Here is a 23379-nt window from a genome sequence, read left to right as displayed (position 1 = left end):
GGAGTGAGGACAGAACACTGTGAGAGTGCTGGCAGCATAAATTATTAAGGATGGTGCTAAACAATATTTTGTATTTTTGTCCAGCCAGGCCAGTGCTTTATGAAGTCTCCTTACCATGACTGGTTGAATCATAATCATTCACCCAGTTGCCAGATTCTAGGTCATCATAGTTGTCATCATAATCTTCATTGTACAGCTTACCCTCTGGTCCAGGGTCCATGAAGCTCAAGTGTGTGCAACAAGATGTTGTCAAAAACTCTGACAATTTACCTGTTTGAACCCTAAAAATTAGAGGAGACATAGGAAACAGAAAATCAGCAGTGATCCTTTTTATTTTTTATTTGTTTTGTTTTTGTTTCATTTTTTTAATTGTATTTTAGGTTTTGGGGTACATGTGAAGAACATGCAAGATTGTTGCATAGGTACACACATGTGGCAGTGTGATTTGCTGCCTTCCTCCCCTTCACCTATATCTGGCATTTCTCCCCATGTTATCTCTCCCCCACTCCCCACCCCGTGCTGTCCCCTCCCCTATTTCCCCACAACAGACCCCAGTGTATAGTGCTCCCCTCCCTGTGTCCATGTGTTCTCATTGTTCAACACCTGCCTATGAGTGCGAACATGCGGTGTTTGATTTTGTGTTCTTGTGTCAGTTTGCTGAGAATGATGGTTTCCAGGTTCATCTATGTCCCTACAAAGGACACGAATTCATCATTTTTGATGGCTGCATAATATTCCATGGTGTATATGTGCCACGTTTTCCCTGTCCAGCCTATAATTGATGGGCATTTGGGTTGGTTACAGGTCTTTGCTATTGTAAACTGTGCTGCAATGAAAATTCGTGTGCATGTGTCCTTATAGTAGAACGATTTATAATCCATCACGTCATTTAAAAAACACCCTAAGAGCCATTTTGAACATACAGGATGGTACTTGACAATTTAATTATAGTAGACTGTAAGCCATACCGTATCCTACTTATGAAGACAATTACAAAACCCAAAAGCAAAGTCAGCATTACCAAATTTCTAAAGAGGCCAACTTGAAAGGGCTATCAATGGCCACATCCTGGATAATTAGAATATTGAAATAATGACAGAAATGGATCATGACATATTGAATGAAATAAGAATCTATGATAGTAAACTACAAAATAAAAGCGGGGAAAGGAGAGCTCTTTTTTAACATAAGAATTTCAACCAATAAGTGTATACAGAATGACAGAAACACTATTTAATAACTCCATTAGTAATAAGTGATTCAGGCAAGAATCAATGGAAGCTAATATGATTTGATCAAAGACTGTTGGAGAATGGATATGCAGAAACCTGGTAGATACCAGATTGAACACTTTAACCAAGTGATCAAGGTTAATGCTGCCCAATAATGTCATAACAAATCTCATGTGCCTCCTGAAATGATGCACTGAAAAGAACTATAATAATTTCTTATAATTGTATGTTTCCCTGGCATCTATTTTGAATGTAAATTTAACTTTCTCATACCAGAAGCAAAACTCAGTCATTTTTGACAGTTTCCAGTTCTACACGTTCCTCAGTTCCTCACTGTGGTCAATCCACATATCTGCATTATACAACTTCCTCCTGGTGACCACCACCCTAAGGGACAGCTAAATATGATCTATTTGACTAGCTTCGCTGATCCCCACATCCTTCATGTACTATGCCAATAAGCCACAGTGATCACCTCTCAGTCACAGTGTGACATTCTGGAAGTCATGCCTCCTTGCTTTAAACCCACCAATTAAAAATCCCCAAGGAATATCTGTTTGGATAATGCCCTGGACCTCAATAAAGGCATTAGTCCATGGGACTCTCATTTTCTCTTTCCACATGTTCCCTGACCTCAGTGTGTATGGCTTCCAGGCATTCTGTGTATCCCACCCGCAGGACCTGTAAGTAATAAAATCTTTATTTCCATCTTGTGCCTCTCCTAACCATTGAAGGGGTGTTCTCCATCTTAAAGATCCTAAAGTAAAACAAGGACCCAACAACACACAGGTAGTATTCCTGCCAAAAACATATAGCCTGAATCTAATCATAAGAAACAACCAGACAAATCCAAATTGTGAGATATTCTGCAAAATAACTAACCTACATTCTCCAAAAATGTAATGAAAACTGTCATGAAAGACTGACAAAAGGCTGGAAAACTCTTCTAGATTAAAAGATACCAAAGAGATATAACAACTAAGCACTAATGTGTGATCTTTGGTTGGATCCTCGACTGGTGAGAAAACAGCTATGATAAAACATTATTGGGATACTTAGGTAACTGTTTTTACTTTTCTTTCTGCTTTGTTTATTTATTTATTTATTTATTTCCAACTTTTATTTTAAGCTCAGGGGGTACATGTGCAGATTTGTTACATGGGTAAATTGCATGTCACAGGGGTTTGGTGTACAAATTATTTCATCACCCATAGTAAGCATAGTATCCAACAGTTAGTTTTGCAATCCTCACCTACCTCTTGCCCCCCACCCTTAAGAAGTCCCAGGTGTCTATTGTTTCCTACTTTGTGTCCACGTCTACTAATAAGTGAGAACATGTGGTATGTGGTATTTGGTTTTCTGTTTCTGCATTAATTTGCTTAGGATAATGGCCTCCATATACATTCATGTTGCTGCAAAGGACATGATTTTGTTTTGTTTTGTTTTGTTTTGTTTTGAGACAGAGTCTTGCTCTGTCACCCAGGCTAGAGTGCAGTGGCATGATCTTGGCTCACTGCAACCTCTGCCTCCCAAGTTCAAGCATTTCTCTGCCTCAGCCTCCCAAGTAGCTGGGATTACAGGTGCCTGCCACCATGCCCAGCTAATTTTTGCAGTTTTAGGAGAGATGGGGTGTCACCATCTTGGCCAGGCTAGTCTTGAACTGCTGACCTCGTGATCTGCCTGCCTCGGCCTCACAAAGTGCTGGGATTACAGGTGTGAGCCACTGTGCTGGGCTGATTCCGTTCTTTTTTATGGCAATGTAGTATTCCATGGTGCATTATGTACCACATTTCCTTTAACAAGTCTACTATAGATGGGCATCTAGGTTGATTCCATGACTTTGCTGTTGTGTCTAGTGCTGTGATGAACATATGTATGTAAGTGTCTCTATGGTATAATCATTTATATTCTTTTGGATACATATCCAGTAATGGGATTCCTGGGTTGAATGGTAGTTCTATTTTAACTTACTCGAGAAATCTCCAAACTACTTTCCACAGTCTCCCAGGCTGGAGTGCAGTGGTACCATCCTGGCTCACTGTAACCTCAGCCCCCCAGGTTCAAGCGATTCTCATGTCTCAGCCTCCCGAGTAGTTAGGATTACAAGTGTGTACCAACATGCCTGGCTAATTTTTGATTTTTTTTTGTAAAGACAGGGTTTTGCCATGTTGGCCAGGGTGGCTTCAAGTGATCTGCCCGTCTTGGCCTCCCAAACTAAGTGTGATGATTATATTATATATAAGAATGCACTTGTTCTTAGACAAAAAAAACACTTATATATTTAGGGTTGAAGAGTCATGATATTTACAGCTAATTATTTCAGCAAAAAAGCATGTGTGTGTATATATATATGTGTGTGTGTATATGTATGTATGTATACACATAGTATATATAGTATGTACATGTGTGTATATGCATATGTATGTGTATGGGAGAAAGTAGGAAGAGAGAAAGGAAGCAGGGAAGGGCAGGAAGGGAGGGAAGGGAAGAAATAGAAACTGTACAATGAAACAAAATGTTAATAACAGGTGAATGTTGAGAAAGGGTATATGGGTGTTCAGTAGTATTCTTGCAAATTTCTGTAAGATTGAAATTTTTCAAAATAAAAACTTATGGGAAAAAGAAAAGCGGCTATAATCAAATAATCCAGTAGGCTTAAAAAAAAAAAATAAACAAGACAGGCTTTCTGATTCTTTGAGATCTAGGCAAAGAACAAGGTGGGGAAAACTTCCAAACTTCCTCTACAACATTAAATTCCTTGAATCAATCTATCAAACATTAGCTCCTCTGATTAGGTTGGGAATATGTTATTGAAGATACAGTTAGCCCCTGCTTATCCTTGCAGGATATGTTCCAAGACTCTCTGTGGATTCCTGAAATTGCAGATAGTACTTAACCTTATGTATATACTATGTTTTTTCTTATACATACATGCCTATGATACAGTTTAATTTATAAATTAAGCATAGTAAGAGATTAAAATAATCATGGAATAGAACAATTACAACAATATAGTATAATAAACGTTATGTAAATGTAGTCTCTTTCTCTCTGTCAAAATATCTTATTGTACTGTACTCACCTATTTGCAGACTACAGGTTGACCATGGGTAATTGAAGTATCAGAAAGTGAAATTGTAGAAAAGGAGGGACTATCATACATAGAAAGGCCAATGCTACACCCAGCCCTGTAATTTCATTTCATTTCATTTCACTAAAGAGTGTATAGTGCACTTACCTTGCCCCACCAAAATAGCCATCTTGCATTTTTCGGAGTGCTGCCAGGATACTTGAATTCAAGCTTGTTCCATCTTCATCTTGAAACAAAGAGAATTTTAAAACAATCTTTGTGGTTTTAACTCTGAAGTAGGGGGAAATATTTTAATTATTTCTAATCAACATTCTAGTGGTTATAGTACAAATGAGACACTCCTCATTGACCACCCTGATTTTAACAATTCATCTGAGAGCCAACAACACCGAAGAATGGGCAAATGGTAAGGGATGATGACTGATAGACAGATTTCTTCAAAGGCATTATCTTATTTGTCAGCATTATCTTATTTGTCAGCATTATCTGTCAGAAGTACTTAGCACAGTGCCTGATGGCAGAACACTGAATGAGTACTGAATGCTGGTAATAATACCAGTAGCCACTACTTGTTGAATGTTATATTCCAACCACTGTGCTAAACATTTTATATACATTATCTCATACAAAGAACCTTGGCATATATGTCTCTGTACAGGCATAAAAAATATCTAGAAAGCTAACAATATCTGATTTTATGTGGAAGGAATCATACTACACATACTCTTTCATGATCTGTTTTCTAACTTATCCTTTGGAATAGCTAAAAATAATTCCTAGTAAATTTAGATTGTTTTATATTATAATCAACACTGTAATAAAGATCATTGTACCTACATCTTGATGCACTTATTCTATTATATCCTTAGGTTAAATTCTTACAAGTACAACTACTAGGACAAATGAAACACTTACTAACTAAATTTAGAGACTGCCAAATTACCCACTATAAGGGTTGTGCCAACTTTATTTTCACCAACAGTATAGAAAGTGACTTTTTCCTACACTTTCAACAATAATCGGCAATAATGTTTAAAATTTTTCTTAATCTGATACATAAGATGCTGTTTTAATTTTATTGCCAATAAAAGTATGCACATTTTCATGTATTTACTAAAAATTTGTATTTCTTTTATGAATTGCCTGATCATGTCCTTTTCCCATTTTTCCATTGGGTAGTTTATCTTTTTTCAATTGACTTTCAAGAGTTCTTTATGTTTTGTGGCTATTACCTTTTTCTGTCTCATATGTATGACAAATACATATATTTTATTATGTTTCTTTCAACCCCATCCACAGTGCTTTTGATATAAAATATTTATTTTAATTTTCATGTCTTTAAATCTGAGAATATTTTATTTGCATGTCTTGCAAAGGACAGCTTTCTTCAGCCTAAGATCACAAAAATATTTACACACACACACACACACACACACACACACATTAAATTTTTTGAGATGGAGTCTCACTCTGTCATCCAGGCTGGAGTGCAGTGATGCAATCTTGGCTCACTGCAACCTCCTCCTCCTGGGTTCAAGCGATTCTCCTGCCTCAGCCTCCCAAATAGCTGGGACCACAGGTGCATGCCACCACACCCAGATAATTTTTGTATTTTTAGTAGAGACGGGGTTTCACCATGTTGGCCAGGCTGGTCTCAAACTCCTGATCTCAAGTAATCTGCCCGCCTCGGCCTCCCAAAGTGCTGGGACTATCCGACCTCCATTTTTTTTCTAAGACACTTATAGGTTTATTTTTTATGTTTAGCTCTTTAATTCATTTAGAATGTATTTTTGCAAAAAAAGTAAAGTAGCAAGCCTAAATAATTTTACCAAATGTATTTACATTTACATTATTTTGTCTCTATTTACAATCCTACCTTTATCATTATTTTAATTACGATGGATCCTTTACTTTTTTAAAAAAAAATCTGGCTATTCATTTACATTTTCCCTTCCATATGAAATCTAGGTTCAGCTTGTTCATACAAATTTATGTTTTTATTATTATTGGGAAGTGAACTGAATTGATAGATTAATGAGAGTGGATAATTTCTCAATATTAACTATTTACATCTAGGAACATGGTATATCTCTCTACTAATTAAAATATTTTATTGTCTTCAATGGTTTTATAGTTTTTCTCATATACTTTTATAAATATTTCTGTTCAGCTTACACTTATAGTCTTACTTTTCCAGAAAATCTGTCAATTTTATCTAGATGTACAAAATTTTACTTGGTATTCTTTTATAGTTTTTAAAGTCTCCTCTATTTCTGTTGCTATATCTCCTTTCTCATTCCTAAAATTTTTATTATCTGCTTTTTCCTTTACTCTGAAGTCTACTTTACCAAATATTAATGTAGCTACTTTTGCTTTTTAAAATTAATGTTTACATGGTATATATTTTTACTTCCTTTTGTTTTCAGTCTACTTATATTGTTATGTTTGAATTTATGTATTTAGGCTATTTAAAGTAATTATTGATATGTTAGGGTTAAGTCTGCCATTTTATTGTTTTCTGCTTGTACCTCTATTCTTTATTTCTTTATTTTCTTCTTCCTGCCTTCTTGTGGGTTAATTTAACATTTTTTAGAATGTCATTTTGACTTACCTATACTGGGTTTGACGGTATCTCCTTCTATGGGTTTCTTAGTGGTTACTCTAGGCATTGCCTTACATATACAAACATGATACATAAATCATTCTTTACTAGTGTGAACATTATACCAATTAAAGTGATGTATAGAATCTTATCTCCCATTAAGGTCCTTACTTTTCCCCATTTATAATATACTTGCCTTGCGTATTTCCTCTACATACTTTGAGAACTACATTAAACAATGCTTGTCAAACATAATTTAGAAAATTGAAGTGGAGAAAGTCTATTATATTTACTCATATTTTCACTCCTTCTATTTTTATTTTTTCTTTTTGTTGTTTCAAGATTCCATCTATTATTATTTCCTTTCTGTTTCAAGAACTTCCTTCAAATCATTCTTTTAGAGCAGATCGCCTGCAGATAAATTCACTTAGTTTTCCTTCATCTGAGTATGTCTTTTTTCCTTTTATTCTTGAGGTACACTAGATAGAGCAAAATTCTTGGTTTATAATTCATTTTTTTTCAGTACTTAAAAATGTGTCACTTCCCTCTGGTCTCCATGGTTTCTGATGAGAAATTTGTTGTCATTCTAATTGTTTGTCGCTTATAGACATGGTATTGTTTCTCTCTGTCCACTTTTAAGCTATGTCTTCTTTAATGTTCAAGACCTTTATTATTACATGTTTTGGCACGGATTTCTTTGGGCTTATCATGTTTGAGGTTTTCTCATTTAAAAAAAATTGTAGGCCAATTTTTCAGTCATTATTACTTGGAATGCTTTTCTCTCTCATATTGTTTCTCTTCTTTCTGAAATTTTATAACATGAATGTTAGATCTTTTTAACATGAATGTTAAAAACGTTATATCTTTTGTTATTAGTCCTACAGGTCTTTAAGGCTCTATTCACATTTTTTCAGTCTGTTTTTTTTTTTTTCACTGTGTTGTTCAGAATGGGTCATTTCTATGGTTCTGTCTTCAAAGTTCACTGTGTTGTCTCCATTCTGCTGCTGAGCCTATCTAGTCAGCTATCCATCTCAGTTATTATATTTTTCTGTCCTAAAACTTCCATTCAGTTCTTTATATCTTCAGTTTCTTTGCTGAGATGTACATCCTACTTTGTCATAAGTTTCAGGTGTGATTGTAAGTATGTATTAAAGTGCTTTTATGATAACTGCCTTAAAATCTTTTCATGATAACTCCGACATCTGTTGATTACTGACATCATACTGGCTGAAGGAGGAGTTCCTCTACTCTTGGGCAAGGATGAAAATTTAAGCTCCCCACTAGCCCTTCTCTGACACTACTCCTAAGAGGGAGAAAGATGCCTCTTCAGAGCTGTGCAAGGGTAGAAGTCTAGAGTCCCTACTCAGTCTCTGCTGACGGGCATAAGTGAGGCCAGGTAAAATAGTATCTAACAGTTTTCTGTTTCTCTAGGTTGCTTCTTTCATGTTCCTTCAGATAGACAAAGCAGGTTTTTCTTAAGTGTTTAAAAAAATCTGTTTGTCCTTTTTTTTTTTTTTTTTTTTTACCTTTTTGTATTTCTGGGATGTCAGCTTCTCTAGCCTCTGGTCCAGGACATATAAGCCAGAAGGAAAACCCAAGACATTCATTACTCTGCTATTCTTCAGGACCTAAAGTCCCTAGCTGATCTGCCTTCATTCCAACTCTTAGAGTTTTCTTATGTTTGTTTTATATATAATGTCAAGAATTTTTAGCTGCACTTAGCAGGAGGAATAGGGAAAAGTAAGTCTATGCCATCTTGTCTCAAAACTAAAAGTCATTTTTTAAAAGTAAAAGTAAGGATATGAAATTTTCTAAATATGACCTTGACCAAATCTTATAAATTATGATATAAAAGTAGTGGTATCATTTTTCATTTCTAAGAAGGATATAATTTCAAATTTGACTTTCTCTTTAATAATTGTTTGGAAAAAAATTTAATTCCTTTATAGTTAGATTCTTTTTTAACTATTCTGTGTTAGTTTTATGTCACATATATGGCAATATCATCTTTATGATTTCTACTTTTAAAATATAAAGATTCCTTTTGTATTGTATCTTTTGAATACAGAGTTATATATATACCCAAAAAAACAAAAATCAAGTTTGTTACTCCTCTATGTCTTTAATTATTTTGTATAATTGATATGTGACATTCTGATAGAAGTATGTTGTTATTTCCCGTCATGAATATATAACAGTTTTATCATCTTGTCCCTAGGTTTTCCTAAATACTTGCTTTATACATTTAATTCACATTATTCTGTACATAAAAGTTTATACATATCGTGGTGTACTATTTATCAATATAAAATATCCTTCTTGTCCCATTTACTGATTTTTGCCTTGAATTTTATTTGCTATTTTTGATATTAATACTGCTATCACTGCTTTCTTGTCAGCATTTATATGATACATCTTTACACATTCCTTTCTTCCATCTTTCTGTATGATTTTATTTTAGGGATATCTATTGTAAAAAGCATCCACCTGGATGCCATTTATGTATTATTTTTGCTCTTTTATGTATTATAGGAATCTTTGTCTTTATTATGAGAATTTAACTAATCCACATTTCAATGTGATCACTAATGTTTGTTCTGTTTTCACCAGCACAAAATTTTCACTGGCAAAAACACACTGCTATTGGTAATGTGGGCTTCAGGGAAGGAAAGATCTGGTTTGAGGCCTGGCTCTGTTACTTACTAGCTTTGCAACTTTGGACAACGAGTACCTACCTGAATAAGATTGTTGTAGAGATTTCAAAATAATTTATTGAAAGCACTTAGCTCAGTGCCTGGCACAGAGAAAGTATAACATTATAGTTATTGTTGCTATTGTTACTATTTTTTTGTTGTTGTTATGTAACCACATATCAAGTGCCAAAAATGCTTGATTTAAGCCTAGATCTTTAGTTTTATTCTGCTTCTCAAGCTGTGGCTGTGTATCTCATCCCAACTCTCAGGTATTTCAGTTTTTAAATCTCTTTGTCATTCTACAAATTCATGTTGCTTTATAACTGGCATCTTTCTATAAAATGTCTCTGACTCCATCAATGCAGCATCATTTACCTAGTGTTATGGTCTGAATGTACCCCCAAATTCATTTGTTGAAACTTAATCACCAATGTGATAGTATTAAGAAGTAGGCCATCTATGGTGATTAAGTCATGAGTGTGGAGCCATCATGAGTGGGATCAGGGCCCTTATAAAAGGGCTTAAGAGAGTGGGTTTGCTTCTTTTCTGACCCTTCTACAATGTAAGAACACATATATATCAGCTTCAGAGGATGAAGCAACAAGGCACTATCTTAGAAGCAGAGACTTCATGTCCTTCCCAGACACCAAACCCGCCAGCACCTTGATCTTGGACTTCCTACCTCCCAGAACAGTACAAAATAAATTTCTGTTGTCTATAAATTACCCAGTATGTGGTATTTTGTTATAGCTATCTTGATTCATCCCTTATATATAGTTAGCCAATACCTGACTTAGGTGTTGCTTAAAATGATTCGTATCTTTCTTTTCCATTCTACTTTTATTACCTCCAATCCAGTGTACCTTCTCTTCACCTCATATGTGGATTAGTTTCCCGGACATCAGTCTCTCCTCACTACAATGTGTACTGTTACCAACTAATAGTCCCCAAACATTATTTTTGTCATATCACTCCTTGCTCAAAAACTTTTGATAGATTCAGACTTCTGAGAAAATCTATCTTAAATATCTTTGGTTTTTTTCAAGGTCTTCATTATTGGACCCTACCTTACTTTTTCCATTTTGCTTATAATTATACTCCAACACACAGACTCCACTCTATTCAGGTGGGTCACTTCATTCTCCTCTCACAGGTCAAGTTCATTCTTGCCTCTAGGCCTCACTCATGGTATTTTCCTCCTCACTTAAAGTACCTTTCCTTCATTTCTCCTCTCATCTGAATACTGTCCATTCCAAAAAGCCTGGCTGCCTCAGTTGAGAAATTTTCTTTGTCAACTGAATCTCCTTCACTGTAAAGTACTGATTTAATGGTTTAGTAATTCTTTATATTGTCTTAAATTATTTTCTATCATTCTTGTATATTAGCTTTGCCTCTCCAATTAGACTGTATACTTTCTGAAGACAATTCTGCAAATATAGTAGTTTTTAAATAGGCACTTGTGTTAATTGTCTTAAGTAAAGAAGAAAGACAGAAAGAAGAAAGACTACCCTACTTCCTCAACTCCTGTGATACTGAAGCACTTTTGAGATGTGACCAAAATCCCTAACAGTCTCTCTGGATTTTGAATGACTTATAATAAGGGATTTTTCTTTAATGAAAAGGAATTATATGTACTTTGGCAGTACAAACAGGCCTTTGGAAGCAACAGGAGAAACACAGAAAGAAAGCAGTTGCTTCAGTATTGGCTCCAGGCCTCCAGGAACTGAGAGAATAATAAAACCTTTCATTCAGTTTCAAGTAAGCAATGTCAGGAAATCCAGCCAAAAAAAAAAAAAAAAAGCCTTTTGGCTTTTTCCCCTACTAGATTTTACAGCTTCAGTTAGACAGGCTTTGGAAGAAGCAGCCTGGGGAATTATCTATAAAATCTTGATGTACCACTGGATAAGATAGATGCAGATATAGTATTACTATCTTTAAAAATAATTGTATGCATAAAGTTTCTGAAAATTGACCTAGAAACTAATTATCTAAAGTAACTGCCAACCAAATTTTAAGTTATCCTCTGCTACATTTTTTGAGTAACAGCTCTCAAACTATCTGAAAACTATTCAATTATAGCTCTCAAACTATTCTTGTGTGTTGATTTATATATTACATACTTATAGTCTGTCTTCACCTTCTAAATCACAAGCTCCATGAGAACAGAAGCCTCATCTGCCTATTCACTCCATGTGTCCCCAGTGCTTAGAAAAGTGCTTGGAATAAAACAGGAGCCAATAAATACTGTTGAAAGAATAAATTATAAGAAGTAGCTCTCTAGAAACACCAAGATGTTGAAGGGCTAAATCTATGACCTATTTCAAAAATACATTCATGCCTTGCCTCATGCAGCCCTTACCAAGCATGGTGTGTGAGACGGCGAAGGTGATGGTGGGCTGGCCTGTCATCCGCCAGCGGCTACAGAGGTAGGAGAGATCTGTTCTAAGCATTTCCACTATCATCTTGTTGTCCAGGGCCAGGTAGAACTGTTGCTGGTCTATAAACTGATATAAATAAAAATAATAGCTCAGAATAATTTACTCTCACAATTATCAAGTAATATTTTAAACTACTCACATATTCAGAAGGGTATCCAAGATGTGATAGGGCAATGATATCTCCAAATTTAATGTCTAATACATTTCAAAGTATCTGGTGGTTAACTGGCACATATAATAATTTCTGACATTTTTACAGTATGCTGCAGTTTACAAAGTATTTTCAAGTATATAATTTTATTTAATCCTATAACCCTCCAGTGAAGGCTTTTCTTCTTTTAATAGATGAAAAATAAGACTAAGAGATGATATATGGATTAGCAAAATTATATGGCTAGCAAATGGCAAAGTCAGAAATAGAATCTATAATCCATTACTCTTTCGTCTATACCTACCTCAGCTGCACAATTTCAAATGTAAGATGGCAAATGGGGAGTTTAAGCTTTCTTTCCAGAAAATAGCTTCCCCTCCCCATAAACACATATAGTCAGGTTTGCTATTATCATGTAGGTGATAAATATCAGGCTATGTATTTAATAACAGCTAAAACAGTACTGACATTTTTGTTTAGAAGAGTATACTGAAGATTTCTATGAATGGAAAAAGGGCTCTTCCTCCAAAGAAAACACATAATTCAGTAGCTGAATAAAAAAGACTGTATTTTGTTTATAAAGGACCCATACAGTTTTATTTTTAACTTGTATTAAAAGTAAGGATTACTTTTGTAAGTACTCTAGCATTTGTAACATCCTTAGTTACTGTTTCTGCAACACCCAGGGTTACTTTTGGTAGTTCGATCACTTGGCAAAACTCTGTGTTAGAAGTTCAATTCAGTTCAACTCTACAAATATTCACTGAGTAACTTATGTGCAAGGCCTGGTGGAACTCTTTGACACTTATCCCAACTCCAGTAAATGTTTTATTTCTACAATGTTTTTCTTTTATTTCCATTCATTTCACTGCACATTCCAGCTTATTTCACTTACCTGTGGAGTGAAAGTAAAGATAGTTTTCCGAATGTCATAGAGTTTTGAAGTTCCAAGCACTCCCATGTGCCTGTAGGGTCGTCCGCTGAGTTTCATTTTATTGTTGCATCCTGACACAGAATTGAGAAATGGTAAAGATATTTCTAGAGCACAAATCAAATCAGCAAACATTTTTACATGTATACACACACACACACGATGTATCTATATACTTATAGACACACATACACATTCACTGTATTTCCTTGAATTTAAGTTGTCTTCTTTTTACAGTTTAGCATTCTGAAATTGGAATCCATCCTATAATTGATGCCTATGTTAAATGTAGCTGAATTTCTTTTTGTCTTCCAAAAGGCAGTTACGAAATCAATACCTCTTACAATGAGAAAATAATTTATTCGCACACATATTTTTCTTTTATATAATAGGATAACATTGTATATATTGTTCTGAAACTTTTTCCCTCAAAACACATGTTAAATATGCTTACTACTACTTTTTTATTTTTTGACTAGAACACATTTTTCTTGGGGATTTAATTTTTTTAAATTTGCTTTACATAAGTGTTATACTTATCAAATATGCCAGTTTTAGTGTTGCTTCATTCTTAGGGGGCCAGCACCCTGAAGAGACAGAGAACTGTCAAAGCCTTGGTCATATTCCAGGGTCCATGCAGTAAAGCACACATATTACCTGAGATTGATGTCACAACCAGGTATTCGCACTACTCTTTCCTTTTTGTTTCTATTTAATACCGTAAAATAGATACAACATAAATTTTACCATTTTAATGATCTTAAGTGTACAGTTCAGTAGCATTAAGTACATTTACATCATTATGCAAACATCACCACCATCTATCTCCAGAACTCCTTAATCTTCCCAAACTGAAACTCTATGCATTAAACAGTAATTTTTCACGTACCCTGCTTCCCAGTCCTACTTTGTATCTCTATGAATTTGTTATCTCATATAAATGGAATCATACAATATTTTTCCTTTTGTATTAGCTTATTTCATTTAGCATAGTCTTCAAGGTTCATCTATGTGTAGCATATGTCAGAATTTCCTTCTTTTTAAAGACTGAATAATATTTCATTTTGTATATACATCACATATTGTTTATCCATTCATTGATGGACATTTGGGTTGTTTCCACCTTTTGGTTATTGTGAGCAATGCTGCACACTGGTGTAGAAAATGTTCAAGTTCCTATTTTCACTTCTTTTGGATATATACTCAGAAGTGTAACTGCTGGATCATACAATAATTCTGTTTAATTTTTTGAGGAACTGCCATACTGTTTTTCCATAGGAGCTGTACCATTTTACATTCTCATAAACAGTATACAAGAGTTTTCATGTCTCCACATCCTCACCAACACTTGTTAATTTCTGGTTTTCAGTAATGGTCATCATAATGAGCGTTAAGTGATATATCATTGTGGTTTTGATTTGCATTTCCCGAATTATTAGGGATATCAAGCATCCTTTCATCTCCTTATTGTCTATTTGCATATTTTCTTTGAAGAAATATATATTCAAGTCCTTTGCCCATTTTTGAATCTGGCTGGTTTATTTTTTCATTGTACAGCTATAACGTTTCTTTAAATAGTCTGTTATTAATCTCTTATCAGATGTATGATACATAAATATGTTCCTCTATTATGTGTGTTGCCTTTTCACTGTGTTGATGGTATCCTTTGATGCACAATTTTTATTTTGATGAAGCTCAGTTTCTGAATTCTTTTCTTTTGTTGCCTGTGTTATCTGTGTCACACTTAAGAAATCATTGCCAAATCCAATGTTAAGAAGTTTTTCTTCTTTGTTTTCTTCTAAGAGTTTTATCGTTTTAGGTCTTATGCTTTGCTCTTTAATATATTTTGAGTTAAATTTTTGTACATCGTATAAAGTAAGAGTCCAACTTCATTCTTTTGCATGTGGATATCCAGTTTTTCCAGCACCATTTGTTGAAAAGACTATTCTTTGCCCATGAGTGGCTGTGGCACCCTCACTGAAAATCATTTGACCATATATACAAAGGTTTATTTCTGGGTTTTTCATTCTGTTCCATTGTTCTACATGTCTGTCTTTATGCCAGTATCATACTGTTTTGATTACTATAGCCATGTAGTATATTTTGAAATCAAGAAGTGTGAGTCCTCCAACTTTGTTTTTCTTTTTCAAGAATCTCTTGGCTATTCAGGGTCCCTTGAGACTCCATATAAATTTTAGAACAAATTTTTCTATTTTTCAAAAATTGTCATCTGGCCTTTTGATAGGGCTTGCACAGAATCTGTTGATAGTTTGGGTTGTACTGGCATCTTAACAATATCATGTCTTCTAACCCATAAAGACAGCATGTCTTTCCATTTATTTGTGTCATCTCTAATTTCTTTTAGGAATGTTTTGCCATTTTCAGTGTATAAGTCTTTCACCTGCTTGGTTAAGCCTATTCTTAAGTATTTTATTCTTTTTAATGCATTATAAATGGAACTGTTTTCTTAATTTCCTTGTTAGATTGTTCATTATTAGTGTATAAAAGTGCAACTGACTTTTGTGTGCTGATTTTGTATCCTATAACTTTGCTGAATTTGCTTATTTGTTCTTACAGGTTTTTTTGGTAAAATCTTTAGAGTTTCCTCCATATAAAATCATGTCATCTGTGAATGGAGATCATTTAAATTTTTCCTTCCCAATTTAGATGTCTTTTTATTTCTTTTTCTTGTCTAACTGCTCTGGCTAGAATTTCCAATACTGGCCAACTGTGTGGTGTGTGCCTGTAGTCCCAGAGGCTAAGGTGGGAAGATCCCTTGAGCTCAAGAGTTTGTGACCAGTCTGGGTAATACAGTGAGACCTCACCTCAAGAAAAATGCTATGTTGAGTAGAAGTCTGTGTGTCTGTTTTGATTATCTTTTTTTTTCCGGCTTTTATTAATTTATCAATTAATAACAAGTCATGGTTTTCTAAGTCATCTCTTGTTATATTTTTTCAATGCTGAATATAGTGTATAAAGGATTGTAGAGCCTCTGGATGGTATTTCCCTTAAGAGATGATTCAGTTTATTTTAGCAGGCAGATACTGTATAAGCAGATCTTCTTAGTCTAATCAGGAATTGAGAAGATTGTGTTTTAGGATTTGTGTTTGAGGCTTTCTAAGAACTTGTCTATTTATGGTTTTTCCTTACTCCTAAGGTGTAGCCCACACTTTAGGGGTTACAATTGGAAGCCCAAGGTGTTTATCATAACCCCTTCCACATAGGAAGGCCCTGAAATGCAATTTTTGTCTCCCTAGAACAGTGAGACTTTCTGCTTAGTTTCTTGGTCCCTTGCTTCATGCAAGCAAAACTTAAGAATCAGCAAATGCCTCAAAGATAAACTAAACAGGGAATAGTGAGTTTACTTCTTTGAGGGTCCCTTCTGTCCAGGGTTTTAGCTTCTCAAGTCCTGGCTGTTGTAATTACTCTCTGAAGCCTTCACTCACCTTCATTTTTAAAATCCAGCCATTCTAGTTATTCTTAGTATGATAGCCCAATACAAGCTACTTCATTACAGTGGGAAGCTGAAAGTCTACCTTTTGTTTTTATGTAAAATACAATATACATAATTTCACCATTCTTGTTTATACACATTATAGTGCTTCTAATTGTTGTTTTGCCACCACAAATTATAATGTAGTGGACATCCTTAAATATCTATCTTTGTGTACTTGTATGAGTGTTACATAAGATAGATTCTGGGCTGGATGCAGTGGCTCATGTCTGTATTCCTAGCACTTTGGGAGGGTGAGGCAGGTGGATCATGAGGTCAGGAGTTTGAGACCAGCCTGGCCAACATGTTGAAACTCCGTCTCTACTAAAAATACAAAAAATAGCTGGGCATAGTGGTGGGCACCTGTAATCCCAGCTACTTGGGAGGCTGAGGCAGGAGAATTGCTTGAACCCAGGAGGCGGAGGTTGCAGTGAGCCGAGATCGTGCCACTGCACTCCAGCCTGAGCAAGAACAGTGAGACTCCATCTCGGGGCGGGGGGACGCAGAGAAAGAAAAGGATAGATTCCTAGAAGTAAGGTTGTTGGTCAAAGATATGTGCATTAAATTTTTTTTATAGGTAATGCCTACCTGCCTCTAATTTACACTACCAGGAGCGCTGAGAGCGTCCACATCTCCAAATGTTTATCAGCACTGGATATTGGCAATCTTAACTTTTATAAAATTGATGGGCAAAAAAAATATGTAGCACAATTCTTTTATCTTACATTTTCACAATCATTGGTGAGGTTGAAACTATAACTTTAAAAATATAGTACTAAGAAAGGAGAAACAGTGATCAACAGAGCCAAAAGGTAAGATTAAAAATATCCACACATGAGTCAGTATATGTATGTACAGTAAATGATAAAGGTAGAATTTCAAAACAACGTATATATGAACGATTCAATCAATAGTGCTGGAACAATTGGTTAATTATTTGGCAAAAAGTAAGATTTTTACCTCATAGCATAAACTAAAATTAACATTATAGTCTAAGAGTTAAATGTAAAATTGTAACCATAAATAACAAAGAAAATGCAGTGAAATGTATTTGACCTAGGAATGGGTCTATCTTTCTAAGCGTAACAGCAAGGAAATAAACCAAAAAAAGAGAAAATTTTACTACATAAAACATAAAACTTCTATACATGAAAGCAAGCACAAAATTAAAGGGCAAATAATAAAATAGCAAAATACTGCAATAACATGTAGAAGAAAAAGTGTCAGTATCTCTAATATATTTTTTAAAACCTCACAGAAATCAGTAAGAAATCAACAAGTATCCAGTAGAAAAATGGCAAAAGAATATAACTATATGATTTGCAAAATAAACAGAAAAAAGGCTATTTATGAAAATAACTTTTGAAGAAATTATATAATACAGCCATCAAATTGGATTGTAGGTGGCTACTTAAGAAAACATAACAGAAGTATATCATATATTGTTATGTTTCCAGAAAAACAGAATGCAAAATCCATTCTTAATGACATAATTTTTCTAAAAATGTGTGTACTTATTTTATTTAAAATGATTGGAAACGAATATGCCAAAATAAAAAGAGGCTTCCTCAGAGTGGTGGAATTACAAGCGATTTTTACCTTTTTCCTTTGTGCTTGTCTCTGTTTTCCAGTTCCCTGCAGTCAACGTGTACATACCAATTTGTAATCAGATAACTTACGACTTTGAAATTTGGAGAGAACCAGAATAGCCTACCTATTCAGATAAAACTAGGAGATAAATTCATAATTCTTGAAAGACTGAATAATATATCTGATAAAATGGATATATCTAATATTTAAATATTTGCACAAAGGCAAGAAAATAATTATCTAATAGAAAGTAACAGACTAGGAAATATATATACTATAAATCTCACTGATAAAAGGTCACCATAAAATATATTTAAATAATTGATAAATATATAGAAATGTGCAGACCCTATTAGATAAGCAAGTAATTGCAGACACATAAGTTCAAAAAAAAAAGAGGAAAAGCAAATATAGAAAAATACACAGGTCACTGGGAATTAAAGATAGAAAAAGTAATTTATACATATTAAAACCTATTTATCTAACCAAAATAAATAAAACTCCAATTTTAGTAGGGCAGTAATAAAGGCATATTTTATTTCTTAGTTATATCACTATAAATTAGTTTGTCTTTATTAAGAATAATCTGGCAACATGTAACAAGAGCTGAAAAGCTGTTCACAATCTTATCCAGAATCCCTTTACTGAGAATATATAAGAAAACAGTGGTCTATACAAAGGCATTTATAGGATAAAAATTCTCAAAACAATTCAACCAATAATAAGGAAACAATTACTTTAATTTGATGAAATACTATATAGCTATTCTAATATGTGGAAATGCATCATGAGAGAGTTAGTGAAAATAAACAGAACACAAGTGAATACAGGTGTGCTAAAGATAATTATCAAAATGTATCTATATGCACTAAGAGATTAGAAAAGAATTAGCATTATATAAAGATTTGAACTTAATATTTAAGTTCTTACTTTTACAAAGTTGATTAATCTCATAATTTAAAAAAATAAAAAAGATATTTTGGAACTGACTATGAAATACAGAGCGTTTGAAGTGAGAAAGAGAACTCTGTTTAGTTAACATATATAAGTAAATACATCTGGTAAAGAAATATCCCTTTTTCCTTCATGGAATTATGGCTGTCATTTGACGTATGCTTAGGGCAATTTTGTTATTGTGAAACTGTTGCAATAATAGAATTTTGAAGAGTCACTCATCTGACTGATAAGTAATGAAATGTTGCCTCATCGATCATACCTTTTCTGTCTTCCCCAGGCAAAACTATCCCTTTTCTTCTGTATTTCAGATGTAATACATGGTCATAGCATTTATAAGATTGTACTGTGATTATCTGGTTGCATGGCTATGTCTTCCACAGCATCTAGCCCAGTGCCTGGTACATAATAAGTGAGCAACAAATACTTATGGATGAATGAATGAAGCAAATGAAAGAGCATATCAGGAAGATAAATGTCCACTTGTTACTTGAGTTCCTGGAATGTTTGATCATTCATTCAGTTTTTATTTCCTTTGGCTAGAAAATAATAACTTAGTAAGAGGCCCAAAATGGAGTCTAGGTCTTGAAAATATAAATAGTAAGAAGATTGCTTCTGTTTGTTGGTGAGACCTGATGTGAGGCAGGCAGATTCCAGAAATGACGGTAGAAGTTCCTGTTTCTCAGTAAGATACGCTGATTTAGAATAATGGAAGTGATGAAGCAATGGGTAAAATTAACCTATTAACTTTTGAGTAAGAGCCAGAGAGAATCAAGTCAAAGTCACCAATAGGTTTTGCATAAACCCAGAACTGTAGAGACTTCTAAGAGTTACAAAGAAGGTGACTATAAGATCAACTAGTACTCAGGTGGGTAAGATGTTGGCTAGAAAGGGAAATACCTTCCTATGTCAAGGGATTTAGTGCTAGTGGACTAATATCTGGAGACTAGAAGTGCATTATAGGTCTGTGGCTATAGGGAATGGCCAAAAAATAAATAAAAACAGGAAGCAGGTTCTGGGAAGAGGTGAGGTATGTATCCCGCATAGCAAAGCATCCATCCAAATCAACCTCAGAAGTTTCAGAGTCTTGAGTTGGTATTTACTTCAGTTAGGGTGGAGTAAACAGAGGGAACCAGGGGTATTTTATAATAATCAAGCTCATTTGTGGCTAGATTTTAGAAATTAATTAGGATCTGAGACATATTCAGTAAACTTATTAATTTCTATGTATATATATTTTAGTTTTTCATTGCCTTTTTTTTTTTTTTTAATGCAGTGTCCAGGAAATTTCATTGTCTTTTTAAAGCAAAGTTCCTTTAGAAAATTCTAACCAAGTTATATTTGAATTTTTAGGAAAGGAACATTCCTACATCATAGCTAGGATGGATGAGAGAAATCCATATGCTTCTAAAGCCAGATGTAATGTTAAGAATAGCTCTGGAATGCAAGGAGTTCAAGTCTTGCTGGCATAAAATATATGTTCCTAGGAGAGATAGACAAAAGTCAGCTCTGACTCTTGGTCCTTTTCTCCTTGGTTGACTCCTTCTCAATTTAGACAAATAAATTAAGTGACTGGAGTTAAGTGTCAGTGAAAAGGGAAGGAGGCTGGTTTTAAGTGGGAAAACATGCATTAACTGTAATTACTAACATATCATTCGTGGGTGATGATAAAAAAAAGTAACACACACACACACACACACACACACACACACTAACTTCTGGGTTTGTAAGTGGTAATCCATTATCTAAGATCCAACTTTTCACAAATCTACTCCCTTGTGCTTTAAGATTGTATTACTTTTCTATTGGTTCTATAACAAATTACCACAAACTTAGTGGTTTAGAACAATACAAATGTATATTTCTACAGTTCTTGAGATCATGAGCCCAAAACGAGCATTATGGGACTAAAATAAAAATCAAAGTGTCAGCAGGGCTGATTCCTTCTGGGGGCTCCAGGAAAGAATCCATTCCTTGCCTCTTCCAGCTTCTAGAGGATGTGGGCATTCCTTGGCTCATAGCCTTATCACTCTAATCTCTTGGTTCTGTTGTCACATCTCCTACTTTTATAGACTCATCTTCCTCTGATTCCCTTTTATAAGGACACTTGTGACTACATTTAGGGACCACCTGGGTAATTCAGGATAATCTCCCTATCTCAAATAAGTCCCTTTTGCCATATAAGGTAAGGCTTATGGGTTCCAGAAATTAGGACTTGAATATCTTTGGGGGGTCATTATTCAGCTTTCCACAAAAGTAGTTTAGAATTTTTTAAGATAACAATATAGTAATTTGTTTAATGCAAAAAGTCTATCACTAAGTTTAATATGTGAATTAATTAAAAAATAAGTACCAATTAAAAATAAGTATTTGATTAAGGAATCTTTTATATTATCAACTAGTTTATTAAATGACAAAGTATAAATAACCTAAAAACAAGTTCTTTGGCTATCATTCCATAAAAAATAAGCAAGTATTTGAAAAAGAGGTATAGGTTCTAAGAAAGGAGATAACATGTTATTTAAGTACACACTTGGAATAAAGATACAATATTGGCTGATAATAGTCATGCCTTATGTGCCCAAAGGGTTCGTATAACACACCTAAAATTATCAGGCGTGCTCAGAACAAAGAGGGTAAGAAACTTGAATTCTAGAGATTCTAAATTCCTTCTCAGATCCAACTTAATAATACATGATCACAAAGAAGAAAAAAGGATAGAAACCAGCCTGTATTGAATAATGCTTTGATTCTAGCAGGTTGGCCAATCTCTTTACCTAGACTGGAATAAATGTGGCTGAGAATACGAGCTGGTTGTACTCTGATGGGGTACACTTCAGCAATGGTCTCCACGTCAATTCCCTTGTCCTTCAAAATGGCCTTGATTTCTTCTGTTTCAGCTAGAATGGAGACTATAGGAGAAAAAGAAGATGAGGTCAACAGAAAATTTTATTTCAATAGCAACCTAAAAATCTCTCAAGTCATATAACTTCTTTTGAAGAGATAAAAAAGGAAATGGGAGGAAATGAACAGTTATTGAGGAATTTTGATGAAACAACTGTCATGCTAAATACTTAATATTATCTAAATGGAAAAGGAAAAGATCTCAAGACCAGATAGAGCATTAGATTTTGCCTTTTGGCTAAATACTTATGTGCTCCTAGAGAATACCACACTCTCTTTATATCCAGGATTACATGTTTAAATGGGGAGAAAAATCCATCATGAGTTTTGTTACAACTTTGGTAAAAATTGATTCCCCAGGTTCTTTCATATAAGTACACCTAAGGTCAGAGCCAGGTATGTGGGGTTGCCCTATAGCTAGAGAATAATAGAAGGCATGGTGAATTGGGGATAACAATTTGAGTCATCAACATATAGAAGATATTATAGCTGAAATTGTGTGTTTCTTAGGAGGTAGGTAGTGGGGGCTGGGGAGAGATAGGGATGATACTTCTCTAGATTCAGAGCCTGCCAAGCCTGGACAGCTCCCTTTTCTTCCTCTTATACTCATGTCACTGAAGTGAGAAGCCCAACTACAAAAGAGGAGGCTCAGCCAGCTTCCTGATTCTTTTCACTTTCCCTCTATGGAACAGATACCTGGCTGGGGGCCAGTAATCCAATTGAGGCTTTAGCTGTCTTGACACTAAGCACCAGTGGCAAATGTGCCCTCTACTCCTGCTCCTCTAGTGCTGGCAGATGTGCTGGATTGTTCACAGGAAAAAGAATGCACTGCTTGGTTCATTCTAGCTTACCAGTATTTTCTACATTGAGTTTTTGAAGCAAAAGCATAGTTAACAAAGTACTACTTTGCCTTCCTTTGCCAATATTCTTTGTGTATTTTTCTATCTTGGGAACCTCATGTTAATGGGCTGCTGTGGTCTGGACCAGGATATGCAGGATATGGCGATCACAGAGTCCCCTGCATATAACACCATCTTGATTACTTCTAACTGAAAACATGAAAATAAAAGAGATTCTTCAGGGAAAATGTACAGAGGAAGAATGATAGTGGGCTGAGGACAGTCCAGGAAAACACATATGGCAATCTACTCTTTTATTAGTAAACATTTATTAAATACCTAAATGGATGAGATACTATGCTAGTCACTAGGGATCTAGAAATGAATAAATTAGTCTCTCCCTCAAGGAGCTCACAGTGTAATAGAAGTGACATACATATGGATTATAAAATAACCTGCCA

General features: G+C 34.6%; 1 protein-coding gene across 5 annotated transcripts in view; it reads right to left on the bottom strand.

Annotated features, from left to right (window-relative positions):
- Positions 1–23379, bottom strand: part of PHKA1 (phosphorylase kinase regulatory subunit alpha 1) — a 125215-nt gene that overhangs the window by 42070 nt on the left and 59766 nt on the right. For all 5 annotated transcript variants that reach the window (XM_064368944.1, XM_064368946.1, XM_064368948.1 and 2 more), the window contains exons 14-18: positions 21953–22087; positions 13103–13212; positions 11978–12122; positions 4471–4549; positions 115–281 (exon numbers count right to left, since the gene is read on the bottom strand). In XM_064368944.1, coding sequence (XP_064225014.1) covers positions 115–281; positions 4471–4549; positions 11978–12122; positions 13103–13212; positions 21953–22087 — 636 coding nt within the window. The remainder of the gene's footprint in view (positions 1–114; positions 282–4470; positions 4550–11977; positions 12123–13102; positions 13213–21952; positions 22088–23379) is intronic.

This window comes from Aotus nancymaae, unplaced genomic scaffold (assembly GCF_030222135.1).
Source record: "Aotus nancymaae isolate 86718 unplaced genomic scaffold, 86718_ANA_hifiasm-v0.15.2.pri h1tg000081l, whole genome shotgun sequence".
Classification (NCBI taxonomy): Eukaryota; Metazoa; Chordata; class Mammalia; order Primates; family Aotidae; genus Aotus; species Aotus nancymaae.
The sequence above is the reverse complement of the archived record's forward strand: the minus strand, read 5'-3'. Positions and strand labels throughout refer to the sequence as shown.